Source organism: Capra hircus, chromosome 21, assembly GCF_001704415.2.
Source record: "Capra hircus breed San Clemente chromosome 21, ASM170441v1, whole genome shotgun sequence".
In the NCBI taxonomy this organism is placed as follows: Eukaryota; Metazoa; Chordata; class Mammalia; order Artiodactyla; family Bovidae; genus Capra; species Capra hircus.
Genome location: NC_030828.1, coordinates 68,727,767 through 68,746,071, shown reverse-complemented (window position 1 = coordinate 68,746,071; position 18,305 = coordinate 68,727,767). Strand labels below are relative to the sequence as shown.

Here is an 18,305-nt window from a genome sequence, read left to right as displayed (position 1 = left end):
TGCAGGACGGGGTGCCAGTTCCTCCTTATGCGTGTCTGTCCCATTTTCCTCCATCATCCATATATACCAGGCAGGGCCTGAGACTTTCTGTCTGACTCCCTTTGCACAAGAGAGTTTGAGGTTTCTTTTTTTTTTTTCATCCAAATCTGGGGCAGAGACAGACAGGTTTCTTCAACTTTAAGACAGATGGATTTCTGCCTTTGTAGCCTGGCACATAGCATGTAGCCCCTACAGAGGGCCCAGCTATGCGCACCCCCGCCCCCCTTGGGTGGGCCAGGGCCTCTGCCAGAGGCCATCAAACCTTGGGCCAAGTCCAGCTGAGTATGTTCCTTGGCGTTCAGCAAAGCATTTCCGTTGTCCTTGATCCAACCTCTTGGCTTCCACTTTCTTAATCCACCAAGTAGCTGAAAGAAACGCCCCCGTATCGTCCCACCCTTCTGTGCATGCCCAGTCGCCTCAGCCGTGTCTGACTCTTTGCAGCCCCGTGGACGTAGCCGGCCAGGCGCCTCTGTCCGTGAGATTCTCCAGGCAAGAATACTGGAGTGGGCTGCCGTGCCCTCCTCCAGGGCACCTTCCTGGCCCAGAGACCACACCTGCGTCTCTCGCGTCTCCTGCTTCGGCAGGCAGGCTCTTCGCCACTCGCGCCACCTGGGAAGCCCCCTAGCCTTCTGCGGCTACCTTAAATACTTCACCCAGTACTTGACTTCAGAGTCGAGAATTCATCGATCCCTCCACCTTTTTGAACAAGAAAATGAGACTGGGGTTTTTTTCTTCCAACTATTTCTTCAAGGATTCCATTTCACTTATTCTCTAGTATCTTAGTGCCACCTTTCTGAGGGCAGCCCTTCCCAGTCACTGTGATTCTTTAGCTCTCAACAATCACTCAGATTCGCTGCGTGTTTGTCTGTTTATTTGCTATTTTTTCTCGCATGCCGCGGCTCCCTTCTGAACTGGTTTTTCTTCCTGAAATTATCCTTGAATGATCCTTGCACTGTGGCTGTAAGAGTGGTAAATCCTCAAGCTTTATTCTCAGAAATCATCGCTTTCCCTCTCACTCTCAAAGGATAGTTTCTCTGGGGTCAAAACTGTTGGCTGACAATTCTTTTCTTTCAATAGTTTGAATATGTTGACTTTAATTCTTTTTAATATATACATATATCGTCTACTAACTGGGCCCCCATTGCTTCGAGGGCTTTCTCTAGTCATGGAGAGCAGGGGGCTTCTCTCCAGCTGCGGTGCTCGGACTTCTCGTGACTTTTCCCGTGGGGCACAGGCTCTAGGCCCACGGGCTTCAGTTGTTGCCGCACGTGGCTTCAGTATTTGTGGCCCACAGGCTTAGTTGCCCCATGGAATGTGGCAGCTTCCCTGACCAGGAGTCAGACCTGTGTCCCCTGCGCTGGAAGGCAGACTCTTAGCCACTAGACCACCGGGGAAGGCACCAAAGTTTACGCGTATACATCGCTCCTGGGACTTGTGAGAATTTATGCCTCTGATTATTTCTTGAAAGTTCTCAGCTACTGTCTCTTTGAATATCCCTGCTATGCATTTTCTTTATCCTCACACTGAAACTCAGACTGTGTGCAGAGCCTTTGCTCTGTGGCTTCCATGCCTCACAATCTCTTGCTCCGTCTACATGGAAGCTTTCCTCTTCTGCGTCTGGCCAATCTCCAGGCATCAACCTTCCCACTACTGTTTGTTTCTACAGCTGTGTTCATCTGCTGGTCAACTCTCCCCAAGGTCTGTTTCTTACTGCAGACTTTATCCCCCTCTCACCCAGAACCTGGGAACAGACAGGCTTCCCTGCCCTGTCACTGGGGCTATGGGGAGTTTTTCTGGCCCCTTTCTCTCTATGTACAAACTTTTGAACACCCAGCTCTGAACAGGATTCTTAATATCAACTCTCCTCTTACCACGCACAAGCGTTATCTTCTGACGCTGTACGGACAGAACACATCACCTGCCTCGACATCAGGGGTTTTTATGGACCTTAACGGCCCGCGGAAGTGGTGCTCTACCCGTTTCTTTATCCATCCTGCACCTCGTTTCCCACATACCTTCTGGTGCACTGGGGCTTCCCTTTCTTCTTATCTCAGCATTGTGTCTAATTTTCATTTTACTTTCAGCAGCACCCGTGGGCTTCCCAGTTGGTAGCAATGAAGCTGTGAGGCAGAGGCAGAGCAGATGGGCGAGGGTGGCTGCAAAGATCCAGCTGGACAGGCTGGGTCTAGGCAGACTCACAAAACTAGCAGGGGGAGGGGCACCAGCCTTCAGGACTGCCCGGGACACCAGGGCTTGTAGGGTCAAGATCCGCAGGAGCAGGGGGAGCTGGAGAGCCCCGGCACTCTGCGCTTCCCTCCTGGGGTATTTGTTGACTCATGCTGCACAGGGCTCAGAGGCTGAGCATGGCATGGATGAAAAGTTGAACCAAGCACAATCGTATTATGGTTCCAGGAAGACAAAACTGCGTTCAGGATCTCTGTCAGAGGAGGAGAAAGCTGGTCAGCTCCCCTGGCTGTCCACCGGGACCCCAGGAGGGCTGAGCCCAGAACCAGGCAATCGGGAGGTGGAGCAGCCTGAGCGCGTCCCAAGCCAGCTTCAGGCCAGCTCAGTCCCTCCGGCGGAGGACGGGGGACCCTCACCGACGACACACAGCGTCGCCTAGAGACTGCGAGAAGGAAACGGCAGCCCGCTCCAGTGTTCTTGCCTGGAGAATCCCAGGGACGGGGGAGCCTGGTGGGCTGCCGCCTATGGGGTTGCGCAGAGTCGGACACGACTGAAGCAGCTTAGCAGCAGCAGCAGCAGCAGCAGAGACTGCACTTCCCTCAAAAAAAATCTTGGAGTTAACGACGAGATCGCCCGCGCTGGGTCTTTGTTGTGGGGCACAGGTTCTTTGCGGCCGCACGAGGGCGCTCTCCAGCTGCGGAGCGGGGGCCCTCCCGCCAGGTGCGGTGCGCGGGCTCCTCCCGGCGGCGGGTTCTCGGCCGGGAGCGCAGGCCCCAGGGCGCGCGGGCGGCAGTAGCTGCGCTCCCCGGGGGCCGTGGCCCCGCCGCACGTGGCCTCTTCCCGGACCGGGGGTCAAATCAGTGTGCCCCGCATTGGCAGGCGGATTCTCAGCACTGGACCGCCAGGGAAGTCCCTGTTTACTTTTATTTATACATTTGCCTGGCTGAACTGATTCTTGGTTGAGCGGTGGCATGTGAACCCTCAGTCGCGGGTGTGGGGTGTAGTTCCCCAGCCAGGGATCCAACCTGCATGAGGGCCATGGAGCCACTTGACCACAAGGGAAGCCTGCACTGTTTCCACCCACAGTGTCTGTCACCTGATTCCACTGTTTCACTTCACTTTTCTAAGTCAAGAGTCACCAGGCACATCAAGAAACGGAACCAAGCACAAAAGCAGGGGATCCAGGTTCTGAAGCTACTGGATACAACCTCTGTGTTCAATACGACTCATATGTTCAGAACAATAAATGACAAGTCAGCAATTTTTACCTAGCGATGTGAAATAATTTTTTTTTAACAAATCAAACAAATTATAGAGCTAAAAATAAAATACCTAAATCGTGTAAGAGATGGGCCACTGGGCAGCTGGACAGAGATGAAGAGAGGACGGAACTGCAATCTGTGATCAGCCACTTCAGGCGCGTCCGACGCTTTGCGACCCCATGAACTGTAGCCCACCCGGCTGCTCTGTCCATGGGATTCTCCAGGCAAGAACATCGCCATTCCCTCCTCCAGGGGATCTTCCCGACTCAGGGACAGAACCCACGTCTCCTGTCTCCTGCATTGGCGGGTGGGTTCTTGACCACTGGTGCCACCTGGGGCATCTGAACTGTAATTTAGGGCAGAAGAAATGAAAGACTGAAGCGCACAGGAAATATACAAAAGCGCGAGAGACACAGAACACGGTGTAAAGGCCTTAGGGACTCACAGACAGAGTCCAGGAAACGAAGACTGGAAACGGGGCAGATCAGGCTCTGAAGAACGGACGAGGCTTTCCCGAAAGCGATGGAAGCCAGACAAGCTGAGACCCTCTCAGAAGTTTCACAACTCCCGGCACAGATAAGCACAATCAACTCCTGAGCACACTGTAGTCAAACCACTGGAAAATGAATGACCAAGGAAAATCTGAAATAGGAAGAAAGACGCCACCAGAAAGGGGCGAAAGGGATGCTTGATTCCTGCACAAAAGCAACGAGACCCAGAAGACAATGGAAGGATGTTTCCTAAGTGCCAGAAGACAGCAGCCGCCTACGGAGACCCTTAAAGCTCGGGGGGAAGGGAGAGACAAAAGAAAAACATTTTTACCCCTGACCCCACATCTAAGGACTGGAGAGATCTCGTCAGAGGAAAACGCCATTGAAAACAAACAAAATGGAGGTCTTCTGGAAAGTGGCCTCAGACACAAAAAAGGCAGTCCAGGAGGGGACACACACCAGAGGCTCCTGTGCCGATAAGGGCGCAGGGGCTGCAAGACCAAGAGCCGACGCTGGGGCTGCCTCGCGGGGACGGAGCAGGCTGGGGACCTGCTGAGGTCAAGTGCCTCCTGGAGGATGGCCACTGCCCCGAGCGGCCTCGAGGATGCTTGCTCTGGTCACCTTATTCCTTTTGCCCGTGTCCTCCCTGTAGGTGGGCACATATCGCTCCTGGGCGGGAGGGTCAGCAAGTAAGGTCAGATAGCCACCTGAGCCATAAAAGGGGGACGGATTGGGAGCAGCAGACGCCCAGCACCCAGGGCCTGCGTCCCTCCTGGGCTCTGTCTACAGGCAGCGCCCGTGTGGAGGGCGCCCTTGGACGCTGCGTCACTGAATGGCTTGAATAGCGTTTTTTCCAAAGCAAACCTCAGACATTCCCCAGCTTTGCTTTCTCGCCTAGGTCGCCCTCTGGTGGCAGCGTCTCTGCACTGCAGTGCACCTGACTTGCGCGTCAAAACGGATTTTCCAGACCATGAAGGGAGAAGGAAAAGGCACCCACTCCTGTGTTCTTGCCTGGAGAATCCCAGGGACGGGGGAGCCTGGAGGGCTGCTGTCCACAGGGTCGCACAGAGTTGGACACGACTGAAGTGACTTAGCATGCATTGGAGAAGGCAATGGCAACCCACTCCAGTGTTCTTGCCTGGAGAATCCCAGGGACGGAGGAGCCTGGTGGGGTTGCACAGAGTTGGACACGACTGAAGCGGCGCAGCAGCAGCAACAGCAGCAGGCCAGAAAGGGAGACCCTGGCATGAACCTCCCGGGTTGCAGGGGGCCCCCTCCCTCCCCAAACACCACCGCTGGAGAAACGAGGCCGCGGTGCCGGACACCAGCATGCTGCCGCACGACAGGAGAATGGTTTATTAGAACATGTTCCATGACGAGTCATATAAAATAACTATTTTCTGAAAGACATCCATAAGACCACCTGAGGACAAACGCACAGAGATGCCTCCAAGAAGCCAGACAAATAAGTTACTGATCCCAGGGTGGAGGAGGAGAGGAGCGTGGGCCGTGACAGAACACTGTGGTCACCACGGGGGGCGGGGGGGCGGACGGCCACTGCCCGCTTCCGGGGGACAGCCGTGTGGGCATGCGGGGCGGGGGGCACCAGGACTAGCACCTCCTCCGTGCGGACACAGCAGGCTCGCGGCGGGGCCGGGCGGGGGCCCCACTGCACTCACACACGTGCACGTCGGGGAAGGGCACAGGGCCTGGGCACTGGGCGCCATGTCAGCGAGACGGAAACACAGACACGCATCGCCCCCTGCAGCCCAGACCTGCACGCGCTGGCCTGGGGTCCCGCCCCCAGCACCCCCACCCCAGCTCGCCACCAACATTAGTGCACACGCCAGGCGGGGCGGGCGCACCCCCACTCCAGGATGGTCCTGGCGGGGCAGCCGCATGCCCACCCGCCACAGCCAATGGGCTCTTTGGCTTAGAGGCTCCAGACACACCAGCCCCCCCAGGAAGGAGGGGCCGCGCTCTGCTGCCTGGCTCGTTCCCAGCTGAGAGGATCCTGAGAAATGAACGGTTCCTGGGGGGGGGCTGCCCCCACCCACCCACCCCCCACCCCACAGCGCACGGAGGCCTGAGGGGCACCCAGTTAATGCCCACAGCGTCCAGAGGACGGGGGGGGCATGCAGTCCAGGGAGCTTCTGGAAGCCCGGGGTTCTGGCCACTTTGGTCAACTGTTCGCCTCACCGGGTGGTCCGCCTGAACCCCGGGAGCCCGGGGCAGGGCCGGCCGCCCCTCCCTGGGCGAGCCTGGGCCTGCCGTGAGCGTGGACGTGCTCCTGGCGTGTGCGTGTCTGTGCGTGGCCACCTGGCCCACACACTAGTCTGGCAGTTGCGTTGGCACCAAAGGCTCGCAGCAGCGGGGTCCCTGCCCCAGATGTCCCCGTGGGCTGCACCCCTGCCTGGGCCACTGGCGTCTGCCCAGCCCAGCCCGCACGCTGCCCACTCCGAGAGCCAGGGCATCACGGGGCACGCCTGGCCCCTGGCCCTGTGTTTGGCACTGAGAGCCCGCACTGCCCAGCCCCTCCGCCCCCAGCTGGTCCCGGCCAGCACGGAGGGCCCGGCGGGAATCGGGCGTCCCCCAGCCCACGAGGGGGACGGGGCCCTTCCAGGCCGGGGAGGGCCGCGGCTGCGACGGCGCAACGGCTCCTTCCTTGAAGCTAAAGACACGACGACGGGGATGGAGGGGCGCTGAGACACAGCAGGGTGCTGGCCCTTGGCGGCGGCCGCAGCAGGGGCTGGGCCAGGAGGCCAGCAGGGCGGGTGGGGGGGGGAGGCAGGGGGAGCTGAGGAGGGGGCCTGGGCACCCACTCACGGGGTTATGGCACGTGTAGGGGTCTTCGTGGTGACCTGTCCGAGCCGGAGGAGGCCACAGCAGTGGGTGGAGTGGAGGGGAGGCCCCGCCGCCTAGATCAGGAACTTCTCGGCGTCCGGGAGGAAGTCAGGGCGGAAGGGGGTGTCGGGGAGGCCAGGGGTCCCGCAGCTCGTCCGCTGTGGGAAGCTCCGGGGCGGCAGGGCCGAGGAGGGCGAACACAGGCCCGGGGCGGCGGGCCGGGCTCTCCCGAGCTGGGCCGAGCCCACAGGGCCGCGGCTTCCGGTCAGCAGGTCCAGGTTCCCGCTGGGATCCACGATGGCATTGATGACTGGGGGGGTGTGGAGCGTCAGGCCGCTCAGAGGCCCTGCCCGGCCACCGGGCCCACCCTCCGGGGGTCCTTCCAACCAGTTAGCCATGGGTGTGGGTCAGGCCCCACCGAGGCCCCTGGCAGCCCTCCTGCCCCCCCAGGTCGGGGCTTCACCCACCTTCCAGCTGCTTCTGCACGCGCCTCAGCTCCTTGAGGATGGAGCTGATCTCCTAGAAGCGGGAGAGCAAAGAGGAGGTGGAGCCGAACTGCCCAGCCTCACCCTTCCCCAGGGACAGGGGCTGGGGAGGAGCTGGGGTCCTGGGCTTCGGTGACTTCCCCTGGTCTCCCTGGAGCCAAGCGGGCTGGGGGGCGGGGGGCCCTCACCTTGTTGGACGTCTTCAGGATGGGCACCTCATTCTCGGCATTGATCCTGGCCTCCAAGTCCTCCCACGCTCGCCCTGAATTCTGGAAGAGGATCCTGTCCCCGGAGGGGTGGGGGCGGGAGCAAGCAGAGGATGGTGACCACGGGGCCCCGCACAGGCCCTCCCAGGCCACCCCGCCAGCCACAGGGAGGCCCACGCCATCCCCCACCGGCCACGAGGGGAAACTGCGGCCCGGAGCAGGACCCGGGCTGGTGGCAGCAGCGTCCTCTCTCCGTGCTGCTTGGGGGCCTGTGTCTGCAGACGCCCAGCTCGGTCGTGGCTCACAGGCGCGTGTCTGAACCCATGTCCGGGGCCCAGGCCGGGCGCCCACCAAGCAGCAGTGGCTCCCTGGCCCCTCCTGGGGAGGCGTGGGACCGTGGGATGACTCACTTCATCTTCTCAGCGAGGTGCTCCGTGTTCTCGCGGATGGCCTGGGACAGCTGGGACACCGGGTTCAGCATGAGGTTATCACAGATCACCTGTGGGGACCCGGGCGTCAGCGCGGCACCTGCTCCCCCAGGGGGCCCGCCCCTCCACGCCCCAAGGGGTTCCCCTGGGTGCGGGCTCCTGCCTCCTCGCGGTTCCGGGGCCGGATCTTGTTGGCCATGGCATCCTCGCCGCGGTCATTCATGTTCTGGTCCAGGTCCCGAGGGCCCAGGGAGCCGGGCGGCACCTTCTGGAAGTTGAGGCTGGCCTCAGGAATGCGCTGCACCAGCTGCAGAGGAGGGGAGCAGGGGAGTGGCCCGTGCCCACCGCGCCACGGGCAGAACAGACCACAGCGCCACTTGCTCAGGGTCCCCACCTCCCCTCCCCCAGGAAGGCCGGTTCTGGACCTGGCCATCTCAGGGCAGTGAGGGTCCCTGTTGAGGGCTCCCAGCCACCACCCCTAAGCCCTGCCTACGAGGGGCGTGGAAGGGGCCGCCAAGGGCCAGGCTCACCTCCTCGCGGGCAGAGATGGTGGAGGCAGGGGTGCTGGGCACGTTGTTGAGGGAGGGGCTGCGGGCGGGCCCCGGGGAGCCTGGAGAGTCACCATCGCCAGCCACGTCGTGGATCTCACGGGCCAGGGTGGCCACGTCCTTCACCAGTGTCTGGCTCAGCCTGCAGCCGGCGGGAGGGAAGGCGGGTCCCTGTGGGCTCCTCCCAGTCCGGCCCCATGGGGGGGCCGCTGGGGACAGGAGCCGGGGGGCGGGGGGGACTCGGTCCCCCAGGCGGGGGCAGGAGGCCCCACCAGGAGGTGGCCGCCGGGTGAGGGGCGGGGCACAGAGACTTTGGCACTAGTATCGGCAGAGAGACAGGGCCCTGCTGGGCACCTCGGGGAGAGGCGGGCAGAGACACCTCCAGGCCCCGGCCACGTCCCCCTCTCCTGTGGCCACCGGGACCACACGGGTCCTGCTCCAAGGGACACAGAGGTGGGGTTGCCAATAAGGGTCAGGGTCAGGCTGGCCCAGAGAGGCCAGGGACCTCCCCACAGGACAGCAGGCCAAGTCACAGCCCCTGGCACCAGCCGAACCCCTCGTTCCTCTGCCCCGAGGAGGGAACGGCTCGGGGCCCGCTGGGGACCAGCTCCCTGCCCCTGGCTGCCCGCAAGACCCCGGGCTGGAGCCGCACCTCTGCCCTGGATACTGCGCCTGGCACTGCTCAAGCCCCCGGCCAAGCCGCTGTCCACCATCGCTCCCGTCTCTCCCAGCGGAGGGGCTCTGGCCTCTGGCCCCCACAGTCCCTCAACATCAAGGTCACCCCAGAGACCAGGTCCACCCACTGAGGACCGGCTCTGCCCAGGGCACCCCCAGCAGACCTCCAGATGCGTCCACTCTCAGTGGCCGGCACAGCAGTGACTGCTGCCCAGTCAAAGGCCACTCTGTCCCTCTGGCACCTCTGCACTGTCCTCTCAGCGCCTGACTGGGAGGCACCCTCCACTGAGCGACTGCACGCAGGGACCCATCTTCAATAAAACGGTTGTGAAGACCCTCCTTGTGCCCAAGGTTCCTCCCCACACCCTTATGGGCAGATCTGCACCCATCCATCCAACCACCCACCACCCACCACCCATCCAACCACCCACCTCCCACCCATCCCTCCACCCATCCACCCAACTGTCCACCCTCCGTCAATTCACCTGTCCACCCAACCATCATCCATCCACCTAAACATCCATCATTCATCCGTTCACCCACCCCCCCAACTGTCCGCCCTCCATCAATTCATTTATCCACCATCCACCATCCACCATCCATCCACCATCCATCATCCAATGACCCACGCAACGATCTATCATCCATCCATCCGTCCTTCCAAACATCCATCACCCATCTACCCGTCATCCACCCACCCGACTCCCAGCTGCCCACCCACTTGACTGGCATTTCTGAACCCCCAGCCAGTCCCAAGGAGAGGCACCCCTCACCTGGCAATCTCCGCAATCTCGGCCGTCTGCACAATGAAACTGTAGGGATCAGGCTCTTCATCCTCGTCATCCGTGTCCCGGAGGCCAGGGGCCCTGGGCCGCGCCCGGCCGGAGCCGCCAGCCCGCGGAGTCTGCGTGGCTGCTGAGGCGTGGGGGCGAGCGTGCTTAGGGGAGCCATGGCGGGAGCCGCACTCCTCCTCGGAGGTGGACGTGCAGTCGGAGCCCTGCTGCCGGCGGCGCGCGTCTCGGGTGAGCGAGTTGGTTCCAGAAGCAAGACCAGAACACAGCAGCATTCAGCACCGCGGCTGCCCCCAGGCCTCCGGGCGAGGGCCCGGGGCGGCAGGGCGAGCCGAGCTGCAGCTGGCGCCCCTGCACCCGGAAGCCCTTCGGCTGAAGCGCCAGCAAACCCCCGCCGGCTCAGAGGCACGTGCCTGGATGGGCAGCCGGGTGCGTCCAAGGGCCCTTGCGAAGCAGCCCAGGGTGGCGGCTGGTCAGCAGTGGGCACAGGCCGTATTCGGTCTGGGGGGTGGGTCTGTGCCCACCAGATGGGAACCAGTGCCCTCGGCAGCAGAGAAGCGGTGCCCACAGACACCCTAGGTGAGGGTAAACCTCTCCACACAGATAAGCCGTGGCCTTGGGCTGGACCGCGTGGGTGGCCTCACACAGCCTCTGGTCGGATCCCAAGCTCAGCTGCTGCAGGCCCCCTTACACCTGCCAGCCCATCCATCCATCGTAGGCCCCCATCCTTCGCCACCCGGGCACTGAGCCCCCGAGGCAGCCGCATACAAGCACAGAACCAGGAGGGCGGGGGCCAAGCAGGTGTGGCCCCCAGCCCGCAGCCATCCTGGCCCCACCTGGTCCCTCACCCCCGGCCAGCCACCGCCGCCTCGGCCCCCAGCAGACCCGCAGGCAGGAGGGGCTCTAAGTTGGCAGGCGGGCACTGGCGGGGCCAGGGCTGGGCAGTGAAGAAACAGCAGACCCGACGCCTCCAACCAGTTCGCTCAGGACGGTCAGGCCCTGCAGGCGGGGGTCCATGCTGGCAGGAGGCCAGCTCCGGGGCCACGGTGGCCAGCCCTCCCCACTGCAGCCGTGGGGTCCACACCCCAGGAGGGAGCGGGTGGACCTGGCCCTCCCCCTGCGGGCCCCGCCACTCAGGAGACGGCCAGGGCTTCCTGCGTGCTCAGGACGGCCGGGTCGGCGGGGGGCCCATCGCCCTGCACACCCAGCTGGGGGCCCAAGCATCTGCTGATGGGAAGGGGGCTCCTCCAGGGCCACACTGGGCCCGACACCTGTGGCCAGGCTGCTGCGCAGCAAGCTGCAGACACACCGCCCGCGCCGACCAAGCCCAGGACCACCCGCCCACTCCTGGCACTCACTGGGTGACGAGCATCGGGCGCTTCCTGGGCGGGCCCGGCTGAAGGGCTGGCGGGGGGCCGCGGCAGTGCTGGCAGCCTTCCTGGCAGCGGGCCGAGCCTCGGCCATCATGGCGGGCTTGCGTCCGGGGCAGTACAGCTCGACGCTGCGGCCCGAGAAGCCGGCGCGGGCGGGGGCCGCCTCTGAGTCACTGGGCCCTGTGAAGGAGCCGGCCCGCTTCCGGGGCATGGCCAGGATGTCCAGGCGGGACAGCTTCTTGGCCTGCTCGGCTGCCGGCCGCCCCGCGGGCTCCGGGGTGGCCGGGGGGGCCCGTTCGCCATCTGCCGCCTCCGTGTCCGAGGCATCCCCCAGCCGGGCCCGCCTCAGCCGGGAGGCCCGTGTGGCCCGCGGGGTGGACAGGCTATTGGAGCGGGTCAGTGTCTGCTGCGCCTTCTGGATGCCGGCCGGGCCTCGGCCTTGCTCCTCCCGGGCAGCGGCGGTCGGCGGCGGTGGGGCCATGGGTTTCCGGCGCGTCCCGGGCCGAGCTGCCCCCGTGGCCCCAGGGGTTTCGTGGTCAGAAGTGACTGTGTCAGCGCTGGGCGGGTGTGCGAGGCTGGAGCCGCGGTCCTCGGCAGGCCAGTCTGGGGACCCCCGGGGGCCGTGGCCACGCCGTGCGGCCAGGCGTCTTGCCAGCTCTCCGGGGCCCGCATCCACTGGTCCCAGAGGGCGACGCTGCTTCTCCGAGAGCCGCTCGCGGGCGCTGCTCAGGCTGACGCCCCCCAGGTCCTGTGCTGCTGACGGGGATGGCGGCTTCTCCTTCTGCAGCCCCGTGGGCTGGGAGCCGGTTGGGCTGGGCCCGTTCTTGCCACTGAGCAGGCTGACAGTGCTGGCTGTGTCCACGTCAGAGTCCCCGGACAAGGAGTCCTCCGGCGGCCCAGGGGCGCTGCCCACCTCCCCCTCTGGCTCCTCCAGGGACTTGGAGAGCAGTCGGGCCTCCAAGGCGGCCAGCGCTGTCTCAGTCTCCTTTAAGATCAGGTGGGTGTCCTGAGAGTGAAGGTCCACGCGTGCAGCCCGGGCCGCAGCCAGGTCCTGCAGGAGGGGGTGGCTGGGGATCTGGGGCAGCTGGCCAGGCGCCGCGGGGCCGCTGGCCGGCTCCTTGGTGAAGCTTTCCTGCCGGACGAATGCCAAGGCCTCCTTGGGGGGTGCTGGGGCAGGGCCCTGGAGCTCTGGGGGCTTCCCCGTCGTCTGCAGCTGGATGACCATCCTCCCGCTGGTGCTGACGTACGTGCCATCGTGGTCGGGGGCAGGGGCGCTGGGCTGGGCCCGCCCCGGGCCCTCCACCTGCCCCAGAGCCGCAGGGGCCTTCCTGGGGAGGGCTGCCTCTGCGCTCGGGTCGCCGATGAAGAAAGGGGGGGGCGCCGGCTCCGCAGGGCCCCTCGGCGAGCGCCGGCCCCTTGTCCACACCGGCCCTTCCTGGGGACTCCTGCGCCTTTCCTCCTGGGGGCCCCTGCCCGGCTCGGGGCCCCGCCCACCGTCGGAGCCGCTGGCATCACTGAGGCTGTCAGGCTCCAGGTCCTCCTGGCTCACGAGGAGGCCGGCCTGTTCGCCGCCCACCTCCGGGGGCCCGGGACCACTCCTCCTGGCCACCTCAGGGCCAGCGGGGCTGTCCGCTCTGTCGCTAGGCAGCTGCGGGAGCAGCCGCCGTGGCCGCACTGGCGGGATCCCCTCCAGCTCCGCGGCTCTGCGCCCGGGGCCGTCCTCTGCAGAGACAAGGGGGCCAGCTGGAGTGGATGCTGCCCACAGGCCCCCGAGCACACAGGGGGCCGGCCCTCCTCCGGCGGCAACGTGCGCCCACCCGTCCAGTCGGTGGCCTGAGGCCACCCTCTTGCCGCTGCAATGCTGGAGCCACTTACCTGACAGGCCTGGGTCTGAGTAGCTGTCGGCCAGGCTGGCCCAGCGGGACACCCACTTCTGACCCCCGGGGGAGCCTGGTACCACGAGGCCCTAGGAGGGGAAGGCAGAAGGGCGTGAGGCGGGGAGAGGCTGGAGCAACATGGGGAGGTCCAGAGGCGGTGGAGGGTGAAGCATCCCAGCGTGACATCGGGGCCCCACACCTTCCCCGTGCCTGCCCCCCGTTCCCCCAGAGAAGCAGCTGGGAGGCCCCCTGTGGTCCTCGCAGGACCCTGACCCGACCGCCCACATCTCAACCTGGCCCAGTGGCCCAGAGGTCAGCAGGCAGGCTCTGCTGTGTCCCTTAGACTCAGCCAAGCCCTGCCCCGGGGACACGTGCACCCAGGCACCCAACTTGACTCAGGGCCCCAGGCCTGGACCTCTCAGCCCTGGTGGGCACTGGAGCCTGGAGCCCGCAGCTTGGGCAGGACCAGGACCAGGGACCCAGTGCCCGGGACCTCGGCCAGGTGCTGCCCTCTCCCTGCCCAGTTCCTCCCCGGGCAGCGTCTGGGCTCAGCCCCACACCTGCAGCTCCACCTGGGGGGTCATGCCCGTGGGCCGGGAGGCAAACTCCTGCAGCAGGGCCATTCGCTGGGCAGCCCCATCTCCAAGCTCCTCTCCGTCCCCTCTAATGACTGGGCGGAAGGCGGCCGAGGACGCTCTGGAGAGTTCGGGAGACTCGAGGACCCCAAAGACCTGCAGGGAGGGACAGGCGGGCCGCGGTCAGAGCCTGTGCCCAGGCCGGGCCCCGCAGCCCCGCTCCCCGCACGGCACCTGGTCAATCATCTTGCGGGCCTCCTCCACCTCCTGGTCCTGCGCTTCCGTCTCGATGGTGTAGGTCCCTGCGTCGCTGAGGCTGTCGTCCTCCTCGTGCTTGCGGGCCTTCGTCACCTGGGGGTCGGCGGGCGGGGGCGGTGGAGGTGAGGGGGCTGCGGGGCTGGCCCCACGGGGCGTCAGGGGCGCGGGCAGCGTGGGGGGCGCTTTCTCGGGGCCCGGCCGGGCTGCCGGGGAGCTGTCCCGCAGACCCTGGGCCGCGAAGTCCTGGGCCAAGCGGGAGCGACGCCCCACGCTGCCAAAGGGGCGGGCGGGGGCCCGGGCGGCTGGTGAGGGGCTGCCCAGCCGCTCCTCCGTCTTCTCCCGCTTGAGCGAGCCGGCCCGCTGCGGCCCCGAACTGCTGCCGGTCCCACGGGCCGAGGCCGGGGCAGCCGGGCGGTCCCTGTCGGCCGGCCCAGGGCCACGGCGCCGGTCGAGCCGGGGGTCCCCGGGGGGCGTGTGCGTGAAGGACTGGGACCGCTTCTTTCGGGGCGTGTCCTCATCAAAGAACTCAATGACGAAGGCCTGCTGGTTGTGCAGCAGCTCCTGGGGGTCCCGCTTGATCTGTCTCTGCAGCCGCGCCTGCTCCCCACTGGCCTCCGCTGGGACCCCGGGGGCCCCAGCCACCTTGGCCAGGGGGTCCTCCGAGTCGCTCTGGGTACCATCCTCGTGCTTGTGACCTGTGGAGGGGGGACCCACCAGGTGGGACGGAGGGAAAGGCACACAGGACCCCTGCGGTCCCAGAGGAGGAACACGGCGCCCCCCTACCCACCCCGGGGAGCCCTGTACACACAGTCCAGAGGAGCAGCAAGAACACGCGGGACAGCCCCGCACGGGCGGGCAGCTCCCAGGACAGGCAGACGCACCGGGGGGACGAGGCCCGGTGGCCAGGGCAGGCGGCCGCGCGCTCACCCTTCAGGGTGCGCGTGTGCACCTGCAGGTCACTCTTGGTGCTGTGCCGGTCATCGCCGGGGCCGGCCCGGGGCAGCAGACTTGGGTCATTCTGCACCAGCCAGTCGGCCACCTTGGTCTCGGCGGAGACCACCTCCACAGGCGTGGCCTCCTTGCCTGGGGGCCGCCGCTGGCGCAGGAACTTGGTGACGTGGTCCTTGATCTTCAGCTTGCCGGGGCTGCAGTCATCAAACTCGATGGTAAAGCAGGCGTGGCTCTGCACGGGGGCCGCCCCGCCCCCGCTGGGCTCCGCATCCCTGGTGGGCGCCTCATGCACCGGCACCTCTGGAGGCCGCGGGGGGGGCGCCTCCTTGGTGGGGATCTCGAAGTAGCTGGGCTCCCGCCGGAAGGAGTAAATCTGAGGCTCCGAGGGGGCCCGGAAGCCGGCCGGTGTCCCCGTGAGATCGCCATCCTGCTGAGCCAGGTCCTTGGGCCGCTCTGGGATGGGAGGGACGTGGGCTCAGGACCACAGGCGGCACCAACAGCTCCACCGCCACCCCACCGGCCCTCCCTCATGGCCGAGAAAGCACCCTGGGCCCAGACTGCCCCCCAGGGCTCACCAGGGCACGGCTCGTCCTGGCGCCGGTCCTCAGGCAGGCTGCCCCCATCATCTTCCCCCCACCAGGAGGGCTGCCCATACAGGGGGGTGCGGTAGGTGGCCGCCTCTGCAGAGGGAGAGAGTTTGACCCTGGGTCACATGGCCCCATCACCAACAGGAGGGGAGACCTGTAGCTGGGGAAGATGCTGGGGTCTGCGGGGGGCCCTGGCATTGTGCCTCCCAGCTCGGACCTGCAGTCACCCAGACCCTCGCCAGCCACGAACCATCCTGAGCCCCGTTTCTGCACCCGCGGTGGCGGTGAGAGCCTGTCCGCAGAGCAGCTGTTCGGGGAGGCCTGTCCCCAGCCCCGGCCCTCTGCCTGATGGGCCATCCATCAGGCCTGCTCAGGGCTGGCCTCTCCCAGGCCCTGCTCTGGTCCTGGCCACAAATGAGTGAGCCGGGAGCTGAGGTCCCCTGCAGTCTGACTGGACCACATGGGTGCTGGGGCACACGGGGGGCAGAGCAAGTGTTGACGGGGTGAGTGGACAGGCATGCCTATGGGGGCGCAGGAAGGAAGGCACACACGGGCGGGGTCGTCAGGGGTGGGGGTCAAAGGCCAGCTCCTGGTGAGGGCTCAGGACGGGAGCCCTGCCCCGCAGCACCGCCGTCCTACCTGGTCCTGGTCTCCGGTCCCCCCGCTCTGGCCTGGGGGTCGAGGCCTCGCAGTAGGGCACCTGTTCGGGCACAGCCTCAGCCCTCCTAGGCACGGGGGTCTTGACGCTCACCTGCAGTTGGCTGGTGTACTTTTCGTGCTGTGGGAAGCAGCTGGGGTGAGGCGTGAGGGGCGGGCTCGCCCCAGCCTGCCGAGGTCAGCCCCGCCCTGAGGTCAGCCCCGCCCCCAGGCCACCCCTTCCCAGGAGAGCCCCGCCTCGCCCGGCCCCACAGAGAAGGTCTCCCTCACCACCCCGCAATGGGCAGGCACCTGAGACCTGCCCGGGCCACACAGCTCGACGCTGGGGGTCCACAAGCTTCCGGGAGGGAGTGGGCAGCAGCCGTCAGAGGGGGACCACCACCCACAGGCCCCTCGAGAGATGGGTGGGGTCCACTCCCAAGAGCCATGGGAGGTGGGCGGCAGTGCCTGCTGGTGCCCATGCGTGTGCGTGTGCGTGTGTGCGTGTGGGTGCGTGTGCACACATGTGCCGGGCTCACTGGGGCCCCTGCCCCTCACTGGCCGTGTGCGTGTGCGTGCGTGTGTACACATGTGCCGGGCTCACTGGGGCCCCTGCCCCCTCACTGGCCGTGTGTGTGTGTGTGTGTGTGTGTGTGTGTGTGCGTGTGTGTGTGTACACATGCCTGGGTCGTGCCTGCGTGCCTGGTCCCCCCACCCCCAGCTGAGCTCCGTGGTGGTCGGAGCCAGGCTCACTGGGCCCTGCCCCTCACTGGCCGTGGGCCTCTGGGTGGGCCACCCACCCTCCCTGCACTGCCCACAGTTCCTTCAGAAAATGGGAGTGAGCCTCCCCCCACTCCTGTCTTGGGGCTCCTGGGTGGGGCTGTGCACAGAGTCCCGAGTCCACTCCTTGACACCCGCACAGCTGAGCAAGGGGAAAGTGGGGGCTCCACCTGCTGTGACCCCCATACCCCAGCCCCAGCTGACGGAAGTGTGCCTGAGGGCGTCCCCACCCAGGACCTTCCCCAAGGCTGCCCCCTGCCGGCCCCTGGCTACCCTTCCCTGCCTGCCCCCACCCAGGAGGAGGGTCCTCCTGGTGCCCCAGATGCCAGGAGGGTGGGTCCTCTTCCTGACCCCCTCTCCGTCTGGGCCCAGAAATCTCCTCTCAGGCTCCAGCCACACCCTCCTCTGTGGCTGTGTCACCCAGGGGGTGGCTACTCCCCTCTGGCCAGACCAGGCCATCCGGTGGAGCAGGCCAGACCAGGCTGACTCACAGCACCGCAGCCGGGCCAGGCAGCCAAGAGGCCTGGGGGACGAGCAGCGGGAAGGGGGGACTGGGGGCGGGGCCCGGCGCGCAGCACTGACCCTTAGCGCCTCCTCCGGGACGCGGTGCTGCACACGCTCCAGCACGTACATGTTGGGATGTGGCAACGCGTTAAGGAGCATGGGCATCAGCAAGGGCGGGCCGGGCCCGCGGACGGCACCCTCCGCTGCCAGCACGGTGGACGAGGAGGGCACGCAGGCATGAGGGTGGAGGCCAGCAGGCTCGCCCCCGCACACCCATCCTGTCCCGGGCACGTGTCCACACTGCAGGGGACGCCTGCGGGCCGTGCTGGCCCGGGTCATAGCACCCACGTGCCTGAGGGCTGCAGGGAACCCCCTCCTCCCCACGCACAGCCCAGGACCCCAGGGGGCCCCGGAAGACAGGCCACACGCCTCCTGCTCCAGCTCCCATCCCAGACCACCCTGGGAGGCCCTGGCCTCCCAAGGCTCCACAGGTTCGGAGGGCTCAGTGGGGGCATCAAGGATTGGGGGGGCAGGGGACGGGCTGCACTCCTGCCACGCGTAAGGGTCGCCCCACCCCCCACATTCTGAGTACAGAAGTCACTCCTAGGGTCCCCCAGCAACACGGGACCCTGGGTCCCACGAAAGCTCATTCTTCAGGCCTGTGTGGGCACACACTGGTGGGCTGGCGAGTGGAAGGAGGTTCCCACGGCCAGGCCGGAGCCCTGCCCCAGGTTCATCCTGCTGCCTCTAACCCCCTGGGCCCTGGCTGGGACCAAGGGGCCCCCACCTGCTTCCAGGATAACAGGGCAAC

At 65.7% G+C, this 18,305-nt stretch overlaps 1 protein-coding gene across 1 annotated transcript in view; it reads right to left on the bottom strand.

The window, feature by feature from the left end:
- CEP170B (centrosomal protein 170B) overlaps positions 5,307-18,305 on the bottom strand; it is a gene marked incomplete in the record, with an annotated part of 25,037 nt that continues 12,038 nt past the window's right edge. The window contains 15 exon segments of the mRNA XM_018066313.1: positions 5,307-7,130; positions 7,288-7,339; positions 7,494-7,587; positions 7,922-8,010; positions 8,103-8,246; positions 8,470-8,629; positions 9,936-10,212; positions 11,312-13,048; positions 13,202-13,292; positions 13,764-13,934; positions 14,013-14,731; positions 14,964-15,440; positions 15,563-15,667; positions 16,214-16,352; positions 17,573-17,631. Of these exon segments, the coding sequence (XP_017921802.1) occupies positions 6,895-7,130; positions 7,288-7,339; positions 7,494-7,587; positions 7,922-8,010; positions 8,103-8,246; positions 8,470-8,629; positions 9,936-10,212; positions 11,312-13,048; positions 13,202-13,292; positions 13,764-13,934; positions 14,013-14,731; positions 14,964-15,440; positions 15,563-15,667; positions 16,214-16,352; positions 17,573-17,631 (4,550 nt within the window).